The sequence below is a fragment of the Cavia porcellus genome, unplaced genomic scaffold (assembly GCF_034190915.1).
Source record: "Cavia porcellus strain 051 isolate PalLab524CR breed Dunkin Hartley unplaced genomic scaffold, mCavPor4.1 scaffold_25, whole genome shotgun sequence".
NCBI lineage: Eukaryota > Metazoa > Chordata > Mammalia > Rodentia > Caviidae > Cavia > Cavia porcellus.
This window is the reverse complement of record NW_026947508.1, coordinates 21,816,294-21,832,140: the sequence shown is the minus strand read 5'-3', so window position 1 is coordinate 21,832,140 and position 15,847 is coordinate 21,816,294. Positions and strand designations below refer to the sequence as shown.

Below are 15,847 nucleotides of genomic sequence, written 5' to 3'. Positions count from 1 at the left end.
AACACAGATGTCACTGGTCACCAGAGGAACACAGAATTAATTTTGAGTCCCTCACTAAGGACAAAAGGGGACAAGAAAACTGCAGAAGATTACAGCCCTTAGTCACCTGTGTGACAGATAAGTGGCTTCCTCTCTCTTTGTCTGACTGTCTTTATTTGCACATTTGGGGTGTGTTCATGTTCATTCATGTGGCAAGTCTTTATAAGCTCTGCAGGCAGCTCAGAAGACCCAGGGAGCATTCCTGCCACTGGAGAAGCCAGCAAGAGGCTTGGGGGGGGGAGGCTCTCGGGGCTGGGCCGCGGAAAGAAGTGCTACTGGAGCAGAGATCTGTGGGGTCGAGGTGAAGGCTGGTGGGCCCTCTTCTTTGGAGCAGGATCTGCATGTGTAGGAGCTCTGCAGCCCCAGCAGAGTTGTGGTCCTCATCTAGAAGCAGCAGGAGCCCCTGAGGCAGTCAGCAGATGCATGGCATATGCACAGGCCTAAAGAAGTCTGTGCATGTGCAGAGAGAGGACAGAGCTGGGCGACAAGGGACCCGGGTACAGCCCTCAGGCTCAGTGGTGGCAACATCCTGGCTTCTCCAGGAACCCATGGAGCCTTTGTCAGTGCCTGTGCCGGGAGGCTATGAGTGTGCCCTGCAGGGAATGGGAGGCTCTGGCCTCCTCACCCCGCTTCAGCATGAGCAACTTAACTGTTAGGCTCTGAGAAAGATTCATGTAAGAGAATTCTGAGGCTTAGAACTGGCATAAAAGCCAGGCATGGTGGCACAGACCTAAAATCCCAGCATTCTGGGAGGCAGAGGAGGATTCCTGGGAATTTGCTGAGACCCAATCTCAAAATAAAAAGAGTTGGGATATAGCTCAATGTGAAGGCCCTGGCTCAGAAAGAGCCGGTATATCAGATGAGGGGTCGTTTGGGCTCAGCCTAAAAGATGAGAAGTTAGAGGTGAGAGAAGGGTATGCTGTCCCAGGGGACAACACGTGAAAGGCACAAAGGCAGGCTGGGGATGGTGCTGTAATTCCAGCACTCAGGAGAATCAGCATGACTTTGAGGCTACCTTCGATTACACAGTATGATCCTGTCTCAAAAAAAAAAAAAAAAAAAAAAAAAAAAAGCCTAAGAATAGACTCAAAGAGAAGATTCCAGAACTTCACAGTTAGTTAGAAAGCAGAGACCAGCTGGTACTGTAATTTCTGGCACTCTGGGAGCCTGGGACAGAAGGATCACAACTTTAAACCCAGCCTGGGCAATTTAGTGACTAAGCAAGACTGTTCAAAATAAAAAATAAGGACTGAGGATTTAAACCACGGTGAAGACTCTAGGATCCATCACCAGTACCAAAAAGAAAAACAGCCCAGGCCACATCTCCAGGTGGGACTTCACATGTTCATGCTAAGTTACATCTCTAGGCCTTTTAAAATTTTTTTTTAATTTTTATTTAAAGAAAGATTAAACAAAACAGAAAATAGGTAAAAAAAAGTACATACATTCAGAGAAAAAAACACAAATCACTAGTTGATGTTGTTTTGCAAATAGTTGTTCAAGCCTTTTTAAATTTTATTTCAGGGGCTGGGGATTTAGCTCAGCAGCATAAGCGCCTGCCTTGAAAGCAGGCAGTTGTGAGTTCGATCCCTGGTACCGGTAAAAACGAAAAAGCCAAAAAAAAAAAAAATAAATAAATAAATTTTATTTCATTTTGTGATAGGGTCTCTCTGAATCACGTAGGCTATGTTTAAATTTGCAGTTCTCTTGACTTCCTAGAATGCTGGAATTACAGGTCTATACCACCACACCCAGCTAGAATTTTAAAGAAATATCATTAGAGCAGGACATGGTGAAACAGACCTGTAATCCCAGCACTTAGGCTGAGGCGAAAGAATTACCAAAGCCCGAGGCCATCCTGGGGTAGTGAGACACTGTCTAAAAAACAAAACAAATAAAAAAAACTTCATCAGAGTCTGAAAGTTATTTTACTAGAGTAGTTTCTCTGGCAATCTCTGTTCCCTTGTAATGATTAAAGTGAAAATCTCAAAGAAAGGAGCTAAGGACTTCATTTTGTAACCTGCTGTGTAACAAGCACTACCCTAGATTTCCTCTTTTTTGGGGCTGGGAATTTAGCTCAGCAGCATAAGTACCTGCCTTGTAAGCAGGCGGTCTTGAGTTTGATCCCTGGTATCGATAAAAAGTTTAAAAAAATATCATGGCATTGATTTCCTCTCTATTTTTTGGTGCTGGGGATCGAACTCATGACCTCAAGCTTGCAAGGCAGGCACTTATGCCACTCAGCTAAATGCCCAGCCCTTTCTTCTTTTTTTCTTTTGTGGGGGAGGGGACAGGATCTTATTATATAGTCCAAACCACCCTCAAACTCAGCATGAGGACCCTTTGGATACACTGGGCAAGCTGTGCTGGGCGTGGTGCTGTGTGCCTCCATCCCAGGATTGGGAGGCTGAAGCAGGAAGATGGCAACTCTGAGCCCAGCCTGGGCAATTTACATATGTAACAATATCCTGCATCAAGATAAAATAAAAGCCTGAGGATGCAGTGGCCCTGGGCTCAGTTCCCAGAGTGAGCAGGGTTCTACAAGGTTAGTAAGCCACCCTCAATAGAAGGGCCCATACTGTGGTTTGAGTTCACATATTTCACTTAGTGTCATAACCCCGTGGGACCAAAGTTATTACTGACACTTTGCACTTAGGAACATGGCACTCTCTCCACTCTCCCTGTCTGTGGGTTCTCCAGGCCCTGGCCAGGGCTTCTGTGACCAGGGCTAGCTGCTCTCTTTCAGACAAGCTTCCCTCCTGAACAAGGGTCCCCAGAGGCCACAGGGAGTCCTCGAGAAAGTACTGGAACTTCCTGCTCTTCCAGGCTGTGTGACTTCAAGCCCATCAGTTGCTTGCTTTGGACTGGTCTCACCTGTAACGTGACAACAGAAGCCGCCCTGCATCAAGGCTGGCCATCCCTGCTCCTACCTCAGCTTTTCCTCCCCTCTTGGAAGCAGCTCCAGCCCAGAGGCCACGCCCCGCACACCCCATGTCCCTGATCTGTGCTCCTCACAGTCACGAGCACAACTGGAAATGGTATGGTTTATTTACTTCTTTTTTTCCCTCTTCCACTAGAATGCTAGCCCCCAAAAGACTTTTCTGTCATGGTCACTGCTATAACCCGACTGGAACAGAGTCAATTCTCATGAAAAGACAAAATTGAGGGGCTGGGGATTTAGCTCAGCGGCATAAGTGCCTGCCTTGCAAGCATGCAGTTGTGAGTTTGATCCCTGGTACCGATAAAAAGGAAAAAAAAAAAGATAAAAAAATAAAAAAAATTGGTGAAGGGATGAAAATATGCCCATTCTTGCCTGGCAGCTCCTGTGACAGGCTGGGTGCCCCAAGAGGCAGATGGAGCATGGTGGGCGGACATTAGGGGACATTCTTTTTTTTTTCCTTTGTCTTTTTCCTTTTTATCGGTACCAGGGATCAAACACGACTGCCTGCTTACAAGGCAGTAGGGGACATTCTTTTTTTTTTTTTTTTTTTTTTTGTCTTTTCATTTTTATCGGTACCAGGGAATGAACTCACGACCGCCTGCTTGCAAGGCAGGTGCTTATGCCGATGAGCTAAATCCCCAGCCCAAGTAGGGACATTCTTGAGAGCCACACTTGGGTGGGAAGGAAGCAGGACTGGCAGAGGGAAACTTGGCCATGATGTCAGTGATGTTCTCAGTGAAGCTCAAGGACAGATGAAGCTGGATTTGACCCTCAGAGTTGTCCAGAGTTGATGAAAACTGGATGTGGGTTGCCCCAGGGCCAGGCAGTCTCCCAGGGAGCTTTGCAAGCTAAGGTCCCCCAGGGAGAGGGCCCAGCAGCTGGGCTGGGTGCATCCTACAGCCTGCCAGGCTCTTCTTAGTGTCCACCGTGACCAACCTGACTGCTGTTCACTCACCCCTGCCTCTGGGATCCAGATTCAGCTGTGGGCTTGGGGTGGGGACAGTGGGCAGCAGCCCCGAGTCTGAAACCACATCTGATTCATCCTAGTCTGAGGACCAAAAGATATAGGTCCAGATATAGTGGGATATAGCACTCAGGAGGCTGAGGCAGGAGGATCACCTGGAATCCAAGAGCAGCCTGGGCTACATAGTGAGTTCAAAGCCAATCTGAACTGCATAGTGAAACTGTTTTCAAAAAAAGGGGAGCCTCCAAGCCAAGTTCACACTGGGAATCCCCTCACAGTCTTCTCCAGGACAGCTGTTCAGATGCCAAGTGGCTCAGCACTGGGCCCGAAATCCTGCCAGAAATGGCAGCGTCACAGCCAGAAAGGAATGCGGGGTTAACAGCTTTTGTCCTTCAGTTCTCTGCGTGGCAGGCTCTGAGTGAGCACACCCTGTCTTTATCTTGTGACTACAACCTCCCTGAGCAGTGGGATCTTTTAGATTGTTTTTGGCTTTTTCCTTTTTATCGGTACCAGGGATGGAACGCACGACTGCTTGCTTGCAAGGCAGGTGCTTATGCCGCTGAGCTAAATCCCCAGCCCCAGTGGGATCTTTTAAGAGCTCCACTGACAGGTAAAGAAACTGAGGCTCAAGGACAGGGAATACACACCTGGCTTTATAGCCCTCTCTCTAGCAAGGGGCGAGACTTCAAAATCTAGGAGGCAAGACCATGTCAAGATAATGTTAGGCCGTGCATGGTGGCAGCATGCCTGTAATCCCAGCACTTGGGGAGGCTGAGGCAAAAAGATTGCTGTGAGTTTGAGACTACCCTGGGCTACAAAGTGAGTTTAAGGCCAGCCTGAACTGTACGGCAAGACCCTGGAAACCCCCCCCCCCCCCCCGCCGACACACACACAAAATACTGTTGACATTACTCCTCTGTCATTTGACTCCCAGAGATACTAATACAGTAGACCCAGTCCCACACAGTCTGTGAGGCTGAGACCTTTGACCCTCTCTCAGATCAACACTGGCACAGGCCTGCATGCTGCTTTCTGCTGGGGGAGCTGGGCACTTGGGCCTTGTGGATGAGCCGGACACCCCCCCAGTCCTCTCCCAGCTCCATGTCCCCCTGCTGCAGGGCCTGCAGGATGGCATCCGTGAGGGTGTCAAAGGCCATCTCCACATTGCAGTTGTTTCTGGCTGAGGTCTCTATGAAGGCTGAGCCTAGGGAGGTGGCCAGCTCCTCTGCCTCCTGGGAGGAGACGCAGCGGCTGCTCTGCAGGTCACTCTTGTGGCCGACCAGCAGGAAGATCACCTTCGGGCCCTGAGTGGCTAGGACCTCTGCATGCCAGTCTTGGATGTGTTCAAAGGACTTCCTGTTTGTCACATCATAGACCAGCAGGACACCCGCCACGTTCCGGTAGAAGGACCTGGTGATGCACCTGGAGAAGGGTAAATTGGGGAGACTATACCTTCTCATCACCCCCTCACACACCGCTCCCCCTCCATAGAGTACCCTGCACCCTATTATGCCTGCCTTCCACTCTGCCCCACAAGGGATGAAACTGGCCTCAGTTGGTGCCTGTCCTCGAAGACCCAGTGCTGTTCCTTAGGAAGCAAGTGGGAGTCACAGGGAGGCCCTGGGACATCCTCTGACACTTCCTGCTGTGTGTCTGGGTTCTCCCAACACTCAGGCTATTCATCCCTCAGGGTGCAGGGTGCGAATCCTGCCCCTCTGGGTTCCTCTGGGACCATGGGGGCTGAGGCTGCCCAGGTTGGTGACAGAGCGCTCGCCAGAGGCCAAGGGCCTCGGCCACCCAGCAGCAGTATTTGTATGACAAGAGCAGGGAGGGAGTCGGCTCAGCCGTCACCCGGGGCGGGGGTCCCCAGCCCTCTTCACGGGCCAGACTGGCGCCCAGGGAGGGGTCCCCGTGGCCCGGAGGCCGGTGGCGCCCCCTTTCTCCACCCGCCGGCGCGCGCACCTGAAGCGCTCCTGGCCCGCGGTGTCCCAGAGCTGCAGCTTCACGCGCGGCCCGGCTGGCAGCTGCCGCGCGCGGCTGTAGAACTCGACGCCCACCGTGGGCTCCGCCTCGGCCTCGGCCCCCGGCTCCGGCTCCGGCTCCGCGGCCCCCGGCGCGCCCGCCACGTAGCGCCGCAGCAGCGCCGTCTTGCCCACCCCCGCGTCCCCGAGCAGCAGGACCCGAAACTGGTAGCAGCTGCTCCCCGCCTCCATGGCCCGCGCCTGGGCCCGCCGCGCCGCCGCGCGCAGTTTCTATACCGCCCCGCCCCGCCCCGCCCCGCCCCGCGCGGCCTCCCGCTCCCGCCGTGCGCGGGTCACGGCCTCCGCCTCCTCCTCTGTGAAATGGGGTGAAAGGATGAAAGTGGACGGCATGGGACACAGAGCCACAGAAGCGCCCCACTCTCCCCCATCACGGGCCAGGTTGGTCATCAGCAGCCCCGCTGCCGTGCATGCCTGGCTGTGCCAGTCAGCAGGGCCCCACGCGGGACGTGGGCACAGTCTGATAGCGGAGGCGAGACAGACACGGCAGTCCTGGCTGCCTCACAGCTGTCCTTCAAGGAGACAGCATCGTCCTTGCTCTGTGGTTGACCATCGTGTGCCCATTTTAGAGCAGACGCGCCTCGAAGGAGGTGTGATCACGCGGCACACTTTGAACTCAACCTGCGCTACAAAAGGGGACTCGATGGAGGCAGGTCCCGTGCGAACCAGGACGCTGCGGTTGGGTCCCACTTGGGATTAGGGGTAGGGCAGGGCAGGCATGCGACCTTTCACATCTGCTTTGAGACGCAGGGCATGAAGGCTGGAGTTCTGGCTGGTCCCAAAGAGCTCCCTTGTCAACACTGTGCCCTGTGGGTGGGTGGGTTGGACCAGCTTCATTTGTTGGTTGGCGGCACTGCAGCAAATAGTTGTATCATTACCTCTCTTATTCTGCTTATTCTATCTATTTAGGTGAAGGAACTGAGGCTCAGAGAAGCTAGATAACTGGCCTAAGATCATTCTGCAGGAAGGCAGTCTGGCTGCCAAGTCTACCCAGGGACAAATCTTACTGTTTCCTTTGTGTTTTTAGGGAGGTTTGTTTTGTTTCATTTTTTTGAGACTGCCTCTCACTATGTAGCGCCGGCTGACCTTGAACTCACAGTGATCCTTCTGCCTCAGTCTCCTCAGAGCTGGGATTGTAGGTTGGTGCCACCATGCATGGCTTGTTTATATTTCTGGCCAGACAGGGAAAACCCAGGTTTCTTCCAGATGATTCTAAAAACTCAATGAGAAGCCATTTCATCCAGTCTCCACACAATTCTGGCAGGGCAGCTGGGCCGAGGTAGACACAAGAAACAGGGCTGGGGATTTAGCTCAGCGGCGTAAGTGCCTGCCTTGCAAGCAGGCAGTCGTGAGTTCGATCCCCAGTACTGGTAAAAACGAAAAAGACAAAAAAAAAAAAAAAAAGACACAAGAAACAGTTGGAAAATTGGCTGGAACCTAGTTTTCTCTGAAGCCTTGCTGATCTGCACATGTGGCAGTGCACCGTCAGCATCCAGCTCCTCAGACTTCCTCCTGCTTCTCTGCTGCAGGCTGGGGTCATGTCTGCCTCTGACTGCACCTGACACCAGACCCAGCATTCAGCTGTCAGCTGACCCTTGTCACAGATGCATTGTGCAACACAAGGAGCAAGCTACTTCCCTTTCCTGAACTCTGGATCTTCTGCTAATCAAGGGAGTACTAGTTCCCACCTTGCAGGGTGGCTGTTGAGGAACCATGAGACAGCAGCTGAGGTTCTACGTGTTTCTGTTAGTAGAGATGGGTTGTTAGTAGAGCTGGGTTGTTAGTAGAGCTGGGTTGTTAGTAGAGCTGGGTTGTTAGCTATGGTTGCCACTTACTAGTTATGGCCTCATTTCATCTGGTCATTATTCCCGTAAGCGCTGCCCATCTTTTATATGCCAGACACATATGTAGCATGGGGGAGGATAAAACTCGTGCTCAAATGGGTGTGTTGGGGTACACCTGTAGTCCCAGCACTCGGTGGGACTGAGGCATGAAGGTTCAGATTCAGCCAGATAGCACACAGACTCAGTGAGATGCTGTCTCAAAGTCAAAAAATACCTGGGAATGTAGCTGAGGGCAAAGGTCCTGAGTTTAATCCCCAGTAACTCCAGCAAAATAAAAAAGAGAGAAAATTTATACATGTAGAATCAGACCTCAGGGAGCAACAATGTTATAAATAACAAGCAGGACAATGTTTGAAGGGTGACTGGTACTGTGTGAGACACAATAGCCTGGGCAAGTGACATCTGGACAGAAACCCAGGGAAAGGGAGGGAGTTTCTGTGGTTGTTTGCACTGTTCCGGAGAGAATACCAGGCAGGACAAGCAAAGGCCCTGTGGTGGGAGAGGACAGGCAGCTTCAAAAGCAGAGACAAGAAGAGCTGGGTGTTGCCGTGCACACCTGTGACTGGAGCACTGCAGCCTTGGCAAGGCTAAGGCTGAGGATAGGAAGTTTGAGCCTTGGACAACCTGAGAACCTGACTCAGAATAAAAAATAAGACTGGAATCATTGCTCAGTTTGAAAGACTTGGGTTCAATTTCCAGCACTATAAAGTTAGAAAGAGGCAGGACAAGGTAGTTTTTGGCAATGAAAGGAACAAATTGTGCGACTTTGGAGGCCATCATGTAGACTAAAGGAACTTCGGGGCTTTTCTTGTCTTTTTTTTTTTTTTTCTCCTTTTTTGGTACTAGGGATCAAACTCCTGACCTTGTGTTTGCCAGGCAGGTACTTATGCCACTGAGCTAAAACCCAGGCCCTTGTCTTTTATGTTGTGAGGAAAGTTCTTACGATGTAGCCCAGGCTGGTCTTGAAATTGCAATCCTCCTGCTTCAGCCTCCCAACTATTAGAATTATAGGCATGTGTCTCCAAGCCTAACTGGGACCTTAGTTTTTATTCTAAGTGTCATGGGAAGTTACTGACCACCTCCACACACATGTAATCTGTGCTGGGAATTGAACCCAGTACCCTACTCATACAAAGCTCCCCTGTAACCCTTGGAAATTTTTGATAAACATAATAGTTTTTTCCTTATTATCTTTTTCATAGCTTTATAGAGAGATAACTGACACACAATCAACTATACACATTTTTTAAACTACACATATTAAAATGGACAGACAGGTGATGAGTTCTGACATAAGAATATACCCAGGAGGAAAACACAACAGAACACCTATAAGGGCTCGGACCATTGCTCAGTGGTAGAGTGCTTGCCTTGGAAACATGAAGTTCTGGGTTCAATCCTCAGCATAGTAACAACAAAATACACCCAAGAGGGCCTGGGATATAGTCCAACAGCACAGCACCTGCTGGCAAGTTTGAGATTATGAGTTTGATTCCCAGTACTCCAAAAAAACCTAAGAGCCAGGTATGGCAGCACACGCCTATAATCCTAGCACCTGGGAAGCTGAGACAGGATAATCACTGTGAGTTCAAGGCCATCCTGAAATACATAGCAAAACCCTGCCTCAAAACACACACACACACGGGGGCTGGAGATTTAGCTCAGCAGCATAAGCGCCTGCCATGCAAGCAGGCAGTCGTAAGTTCGATCCCCGGTACCGATAAAAAGGAAAAAGACAAAAAAAAAAAAAACCACACAGACACAAATAAAAAAACACACAAAGTCCCCAAACAAGACACAACCAAGAAATCACTGCTACAAATGAGGTAAATTAATTCTAAACTAATTTCTAAAAAGCTGGGCATGGTGGCTCATGCTTATAATCCCAGCACTTGGAAAGTTGAGGCAGGAAGATCATTTTAAGTCTGAGACCAGCCTGAGCTATGAAGTGAGCCCAAGGCCAGCCCGAACTGCAGAGAGACCCTGTCTCCAAAAGATAAAAATATATGTATCTAATATGACAAACTTAAGCATAAATAAGGCAAAAATAAAGACACAAAATTTTAGCACTCTGGGAAGTAGAGGTTCAGCCTGGGTAATTTAGTGGGGCTCTGTGTCACAGTAAAATATAAAAAAGGGTTGGGGGTGTATCTCAGTGCAAAGGCCCCATGTTCAATCTCCAGTATTATAAAAAAATATGTAAAACTTAAAACTGAAAATACAAATCGTTAGTGAGAGAAAAAGACCTATGTAAATGGAACGATACCATCCTCACATATAAGACTCAATACAAATAAGATGCCAGTTCTCTCCAGATTAATCCACATTCAGTTACCAACACTTACCAAATCCTAATAGGTTAAAAAAGAAAGAAAGAAAGAAAGAAAAAGAAAGAAAGAAAGGGGCTGGAGATTTAGCTCAGCGGCATAAGTGCCTGCTTGCAAGAAGGCAGTTGTGAGTTCAATCCCTGGTACCGATAAAAAGGAAAAAGACCAAAAAAAAAAAAAAAAAAAAAAAAAAAGAAAGAAAGAAGTAGGACCAGAAAGAGAAGACACCACTGCAAACAGGCACAAGCCCGTACTCCTGGGACTCTGTAGGCTGAGGACCTGGACCACACAGAATGGGCCTATCTCAAACACACAAAGAAAAAAAAAAAAAAGACGAAAAGTCAGCTGATACCAAAATTTACATGGGTACATACACTCTAAATAGCTGCAACATTTTTGAAAAGAATAAAAGTTGGATGCTTTCTATTATTTCAGGCAATATTGAAAAGCTACAGTGGCTAAGTGCGGTGGCTCACACCTGTAATCCTATCACTCTTGAAGGCTGAGGTAGAGGATCAAAAGTGTGAGCACAACCTGAGCAAATTATAGATTTAGCAAGACCCTGCTTCAAATTAAATAGTAGGGCTGGGGATTTAGCTCAGCGGCCTAAGTGCCTGCCTGGCAAGCCCAAGGTCCTGAGTTCAATCTCCAGTGCAAAACATAAATAAAAATTTAAAAATACTGCAGCAATTGGATAACCAGGACAGGTGATACATATAACTCAGTGGCACTAGTGCTTGCTTTCCAAACACAAGGTTTTGAGTTCAACTTCCAGTACCAAATAAAACAAAGTTGGATAACATAATCAGTCAATCATGTTTGACTGTTACCTTCCTTCCCCTTTACACAAAAATTAACTCAAAAGTATTTTTTGGTGGGGAGGGGAACAAGAAGTTGAAGACAGTTGGGCATGGTGATCCTAGCTCTAGGCAGTGGGGTCATTATGAGTTGGAGGCCAACCTGGGCTTCATATGGAGATCTTGTCTCAAAAAAAATCAAAAAGTTGAAAACAGAGCCTAGTTTATGCTTGAGGACATGCACTGTAGAGAGCCGTTGAAACTGGAGATTGATCACATGCGTGGGGCTAAAGTAAGGCCAGCTCAGGAAAAAGAGACCAAAACAAGCTATGCAAACAAGTTGTTCCAGCACCAAGAAGGTAAGGGGCCCAGGCCTGCCAAACAATGGGTTGCTAGGCAGAAGGGCTGAAATTGACATCATCTTTCCCAGTATATACATAAATATGTTACAGTGGTTGAGCAGTTCCTTTCTTCCTATCAGAACAATAAGGGCTCCACTTGAACCCAGCTTTGTTTTTTCTTTATTTTTCTCATTCTCTTGCCTTCCTTAACCCCAAGAATCACAGGAACTGCACTGCGTCATGGCAGTGCACAACTACACAGCCCATAATAACAAAGCATATATATAATGTGATAACTATTAAGCCCATTAAAAAAACTAGCAACAAATCTTAATGTATTTTAATTAGGTAACTTTTTTTGGTAGTAGTACTGATTGAACATTAGGCACAAAGCAGCAGGCAGATAAGTTTGCAGCGGCTTGACTTTGTGATCCTACCTCCTCAGCCTTTCAGAGTGCTGGGACTACAGATGCACAACACTGCGTCTGACTACTTCGAGTGTAAGGACAAAGTTTACAGATTAAGCATAGCTGCTTAATTCTCGGTAACGTAGCTATTCATCCCGTGGGTCCAAAACACCACACAGCAGTATCTACGAGGTTCCTCTCTAAGATCGACTTGGATCCTCCCTTGCTAGAACCGAAATCGCTCAAGAGGCTCTTCCACCGGAACACAACCCACTTACACTGTCTCGTTATGTGGAAAATCGGCTAATTATGATTCTTGTGCCCGGGATTATTCTAAACTCTACGTAACTGAGCACAGAGAAAAGAGGTGGCGCTTACTAGTTATTTACGTATTGGCAGACGAGCTGCGCTTCGAAGCCTCAAACAATGCCTTTGCGCCCTCAATGCTTTCCCTAGAACTCTCCGTCCGCAATGCAATCTCTCACAGCTCGCCCCGAATCCCGGAGCGCTCGGGGTTCGGGCCTTTCCCACTGCAGGGGGTTAACTCAAAATCATTCCATGGAACGGATCCGAGGGCGCTGGGGGGAGGAGGCCTGCTTGGGGGTGAGCTCTGGACCAGAAATCAGCGTTCAAAGGTGCCGAAGTCAGTAGAGAGGTTCTTCCACCGGAACACAACCCAATTACATTGTCCGAGCACCCGCACGTCACCTCCCGGCCGGAGCGTACGGTGGGGCGGAGCTAAAGTGCGCAAACTACAATTCCCAGTGATACCGCGCGGAGGGCGCAGGCGCAATGGTTCGAATGGCGGACCTATATTAGGGCCCCGCATGCACCTTTGGGTCCTTTCTGCTTGCGGCTGCGTACCCCTGATGTGGATCTCCAACTCTATACCCATCCCCCCACCATGGCTCGCCACCGTCGACCTGCTCTTGCCGGTTCTGTGTCCCAAGGTTGCGGTATGCGCGGCGCGCAACCCAGCCTATGTACCTGGGAGGCCGCGCGCGCACCGAGGCGCGGCGGCGCGCCCTCGCTCCTAGGGGCCAGCAACCCTGCGGGTGAGTGACGCTGGACCGTGTATTAAAAGGGTGAACGATCCCCAGTCCAGCTTCTGAGGGCTGCGGAGATGGCTGTCCAGGGCCTGAAATGACCTAATGCGGGAAGGAGTTCAGTCGGCCTGTGACATTAATTGGGTGATGCAGAGTCCATCTTGGTGGAAATAAAGACAAGCGTTTCAGAAGGCCAGATTTTAAGAGTCATTCTCTTACCCTGTGGCGCTGGTGACGAATCCCAGAGGCTGGATCACTCTAGGCGAGCACTCTGGCACGGAGCTAGACCTCAAGCCCTCAAACGCTTCACTTTTAAAATTGGAGGCCGGGTGTGGTGGCGCATGCTTGTAATCCCAGCACCCGAGGAGCCGAGGCAAAGGACTGTTGTAAGTTCCAGGCCAGCCTGGGCTACAAGGTGACCTTCAGGCTAACCTGAACTGCACAGCATGGCCGTCTCAAAAAAATAAATCAGTGAATAGGACAGTGTGGTAGCGCATTCTTGTAGCTTTTAAGAGGCCGAGGCAGGAGGATCACTGCAAGTTTAAGGCCAGCCAGACTGTCCAAAAAAAAAAAAGGCTGAAGATAACATGGTAGAGTGCTTGGCTACATGCCGGAGGCCCTGGGATAAAGCCGCACTACTGCAAGGAAGAAAAAAAAGTGTGAAGGCAAATGGTAAACTATGGCCATCTTTGGGTGCCCCAGCAACAGGATGGCTGTTGGTTCTGTTTTGGGGTCTCCAGTAGGTGGTTCCATAGATTTAGGTAAGTCAGTGGCTCAGCAGCCATTTGGGATTGAGGTCTTGATCCTCCATTATTCAGTGGCCCTTATCGAAGCTGCAGCTGCTTGTATGTAGTTGCTGCAGTCAAAAAGGAGCCCAGAGTAAGAATTTTCCTTGACGGTCGCCGTTCTGTTTGCTGTAACCGATCTGCAACATTTTGGGGAAAGACAGTTCCACTGTGCCTGCCACTTCTCAGGGATTGCGGGCAGCCTTCCTTCAAACTGGCTTGTTTCTTGTAGAGGAGATTTTGCTGAGTTCGAGAACCGGTAGTAACGAGTCCTGAAATGATTAGTGGCACAGGATATGGCCATGCTTTGGGTCACAGCCCTGAAAAAGCGAAGGCACAGCATCAGGACCAGGCCAGGCAGGCCTTGGTGATGCTGAGGGCTTGAGGAAAGAAAAGATCTTTCCTGACAGTCGTGCTTATTGCAGCGGTGCCAGATTGAAGACCGCGGAGGTTACAGGGATGATACACCACAAAACTCAAGACCTGGTAGGTTTATTTAGGGGACTTTGGGAGCTGCCTCGGGGGACTGGACAGCATGTTTCCAAGGGCTGTGGCTGGTGTAGCCATGGGATCTCCAACTGCATGCGAGAGCAACCTGGAGAGACTTTGACAGCTCAGGTCAACCCAATACCTGTGGCTGCCACTCACCTTTCCTATAAGGAACAGCACCTGGGCTGGAGCACTGATTAGCCCATGTGGGTCCGACCATATCCTCATAGATCAACCCATTCAGATTTGTTCTGTAGGTGTCCCCAGTGTTCCTGGAAGTGGCTGACACTGACATGGTCTCTGGAGCTGTGCTTAGACTAAGGTAAGGCTCATGGGGAAGACAGCGTGACCCTCCAGTTCCCTTTCCCATCGGATCTAAACACTGGTCTTGGTGGTCGTTAGAGGAGGGAAAGGAATGCTGAAGCTAGCCTCACGGCCTTACAGTCTGGTGTACTGCAGGTGGGCTAGTTTCAAACAGGGCTGAATTCTTGAAGTATTTCCTCATCTCCTGTAAAATCAAGATAATCTTTTTTTTTTTTTTTTGTCTTTTTCATTTTTATCGGTACCGGGGATCGAACTCACGACTGCCTGCTTGCAAGGCAGGTGCTTATGCCGTTGAGCTAAACCTCCAGCCCCAATTTTTTTTGTTTTGTTTTGTAGACAGGGTCTCACTGTAGTTCAGTTTGGATCTGAAATGTGTAGCTCTGGCTGACCTTAAATTGTGGTCCTGCCTCAGCGTCCTGATTGCAGGGATTGCAGGCATACACACCACCACAGCCAGCCAAGGATTAAAAGAATCAATGTGGCCAGAAATTTAACTTAGCCGCACAAGCACCTGTCTGGCAAATCCAGGGCAGTGTGTGGTGCCTGCCTGTAAGTAACCCCAGCCCTCTTGGGAAGAAGTGGTGGAAAGCTCAGACAGGAGACATCTAGTTCAAGGCCAGCTGGGGAGTTAGCCAGAGCTTATATTACCTTCCTGTTGCTCACCCCATTTGTTTGACTCCTGCTAAGGGGCTGTAACACTTGGGGATGATGGACCCACCCCACCTAGCCGGTCTCACATTGAAGGCTGGGGATATAGTTTAGTGAAAGGCCCTGGGTTCTGCCCCCAATCCAGAAAACAGAAAACAAGATGAATGTCAAGCTGCAGGCAGTTGATGTAGCAATTGTGAATTATATTTGCCAGGTGTTTATCTCTTGGTAGCTTCTATTTTTAAATTTGTGTAAGCAGTAAACCTGTTCTCACCTGTAATAATTTTTTGAGACAGGGTCTTTCTTCACCATGCTGGGCTGACAGGTACACACTACCACACCCCGCAACGGCTGTTAAGTTCCTAGTTCGGTGAGTAAATGAGATTTAGGCATATATAAAGGGTTGTAGCCTTTGCATTTGACCTGTGTGCCATTGTTCATGACATGGCTTGGTGTGTTGGGTTTGGTTACCATAAGGGTTAGCGGCTGCAAATTCTGCAGTGGCTGAACTCAGTTTGATCTTTATGGAGTGGGAGGTGGCCTGGGGACAGAAATGAGTAGGTTAAGTGCTTCAGTTCACTGGTCCAGGATGAAACCTAATCTGAGTGGACATCTGTGGATGAGAAATGCGGATATGGGACTGAGACCAGTGCTTAGGAAAATGTCTGAGTGGTGATAAATCAGCGCAGCGCTGATACACAGGCCCACACTTTCTTTGCAGGAGAGACCAAGGGAAAGAAGACCAAGGCAAAGAACAGGCTGCAAGCTCTGTAAACGATTTTTTGCTATTGGTGAAAAAGCCTGTGACTGACTACAGGTTGACCAATAAAGACTTTGGACCTGTCTTGAGTGGCAA

The 15,847-nt window shown here is 49.2% G+C and overlaps 1 protein-coding gene and 4 non-coding genes across 5 annotated transcripts; 4 read left to right on the top strand and 1 right to left on the bottom strand.

Moving 5' to 3' along the window:
* Nucleotides 1-1,407: 1,407 nt before the first annotated feature.
* Nucleotides 1,408-6,190, bottom strand: Rab42 (RAB42, member RAS oncogene family). Its single transcript, XM_005008508.3, has 2 exons — nt 5,907-6,190; nt 1,408-5,366 (listed from the first exon to the last, which is right to left on the bottom strand). The coding sequence occupies exons 1-2, from the start codon at nt 6,155-6,157 to the stop codon at nt 4,946-4,948; spliced, it is 672 nt and encodes a 223-aa protein (XP_005008565.1). The 5' UTR covers nt 6,158-6,190; the 3' UTR covers nt 1,408-4,945.
* Nucleotides 6,191-13,561: 7,371 nt separating this feature from the next.
* Nucleotides 13,562-13,696, top strand: LOC111757259 (small nucleolar RNA SNORA16B/SNORA16A family). Its single transcript, XR_002791631.1, has one exon. It is a non-coding gene; the product is annotated as a small nucleolar RNA SNORA16B/SNORA16A family (small nucleolar RNA).
* Nucleotides 13,697-14,061: 365 nt separating this feature from the next.
* On the top strand, nt 14,062-14,191 carry LOC111757263 (small nucleolar RNA SNORA44). Its single transcript, XR_002791636.1, has one exon. It is a non-coding gene; the product is annotated as a small nucleolar RNA SNORA44 (small nucleolar RNA).
* A 176-nt stretch (nt 14,192-14,367) lies between these two features.
* LOC111757222 (small nucleolar RNA SNORA61) lies at nt 14,368-14,499 on the top strand. Its single transcript, XR_002791601.1, has one exon. It is a non-coding gene; the product is annotated as a small nucleolar RNA SNORA61 (small nucleolar RNA).
* A 1,070-nt stretch (nt 14,500-15,569) lies between these two features.
* LOC111757231 (small nucleolar RNA SNORD99) lies at nt 15,570-15,643 on the top strand. The gene has a single exon (XR_002791608.1). It is a non-coding gene; the product is annotated as a small nucleolar RNA SNORD99 (small nucleolar RNA).
* Nucleotides 15,644-15,847: the final 204 nt, after the last annotated feature.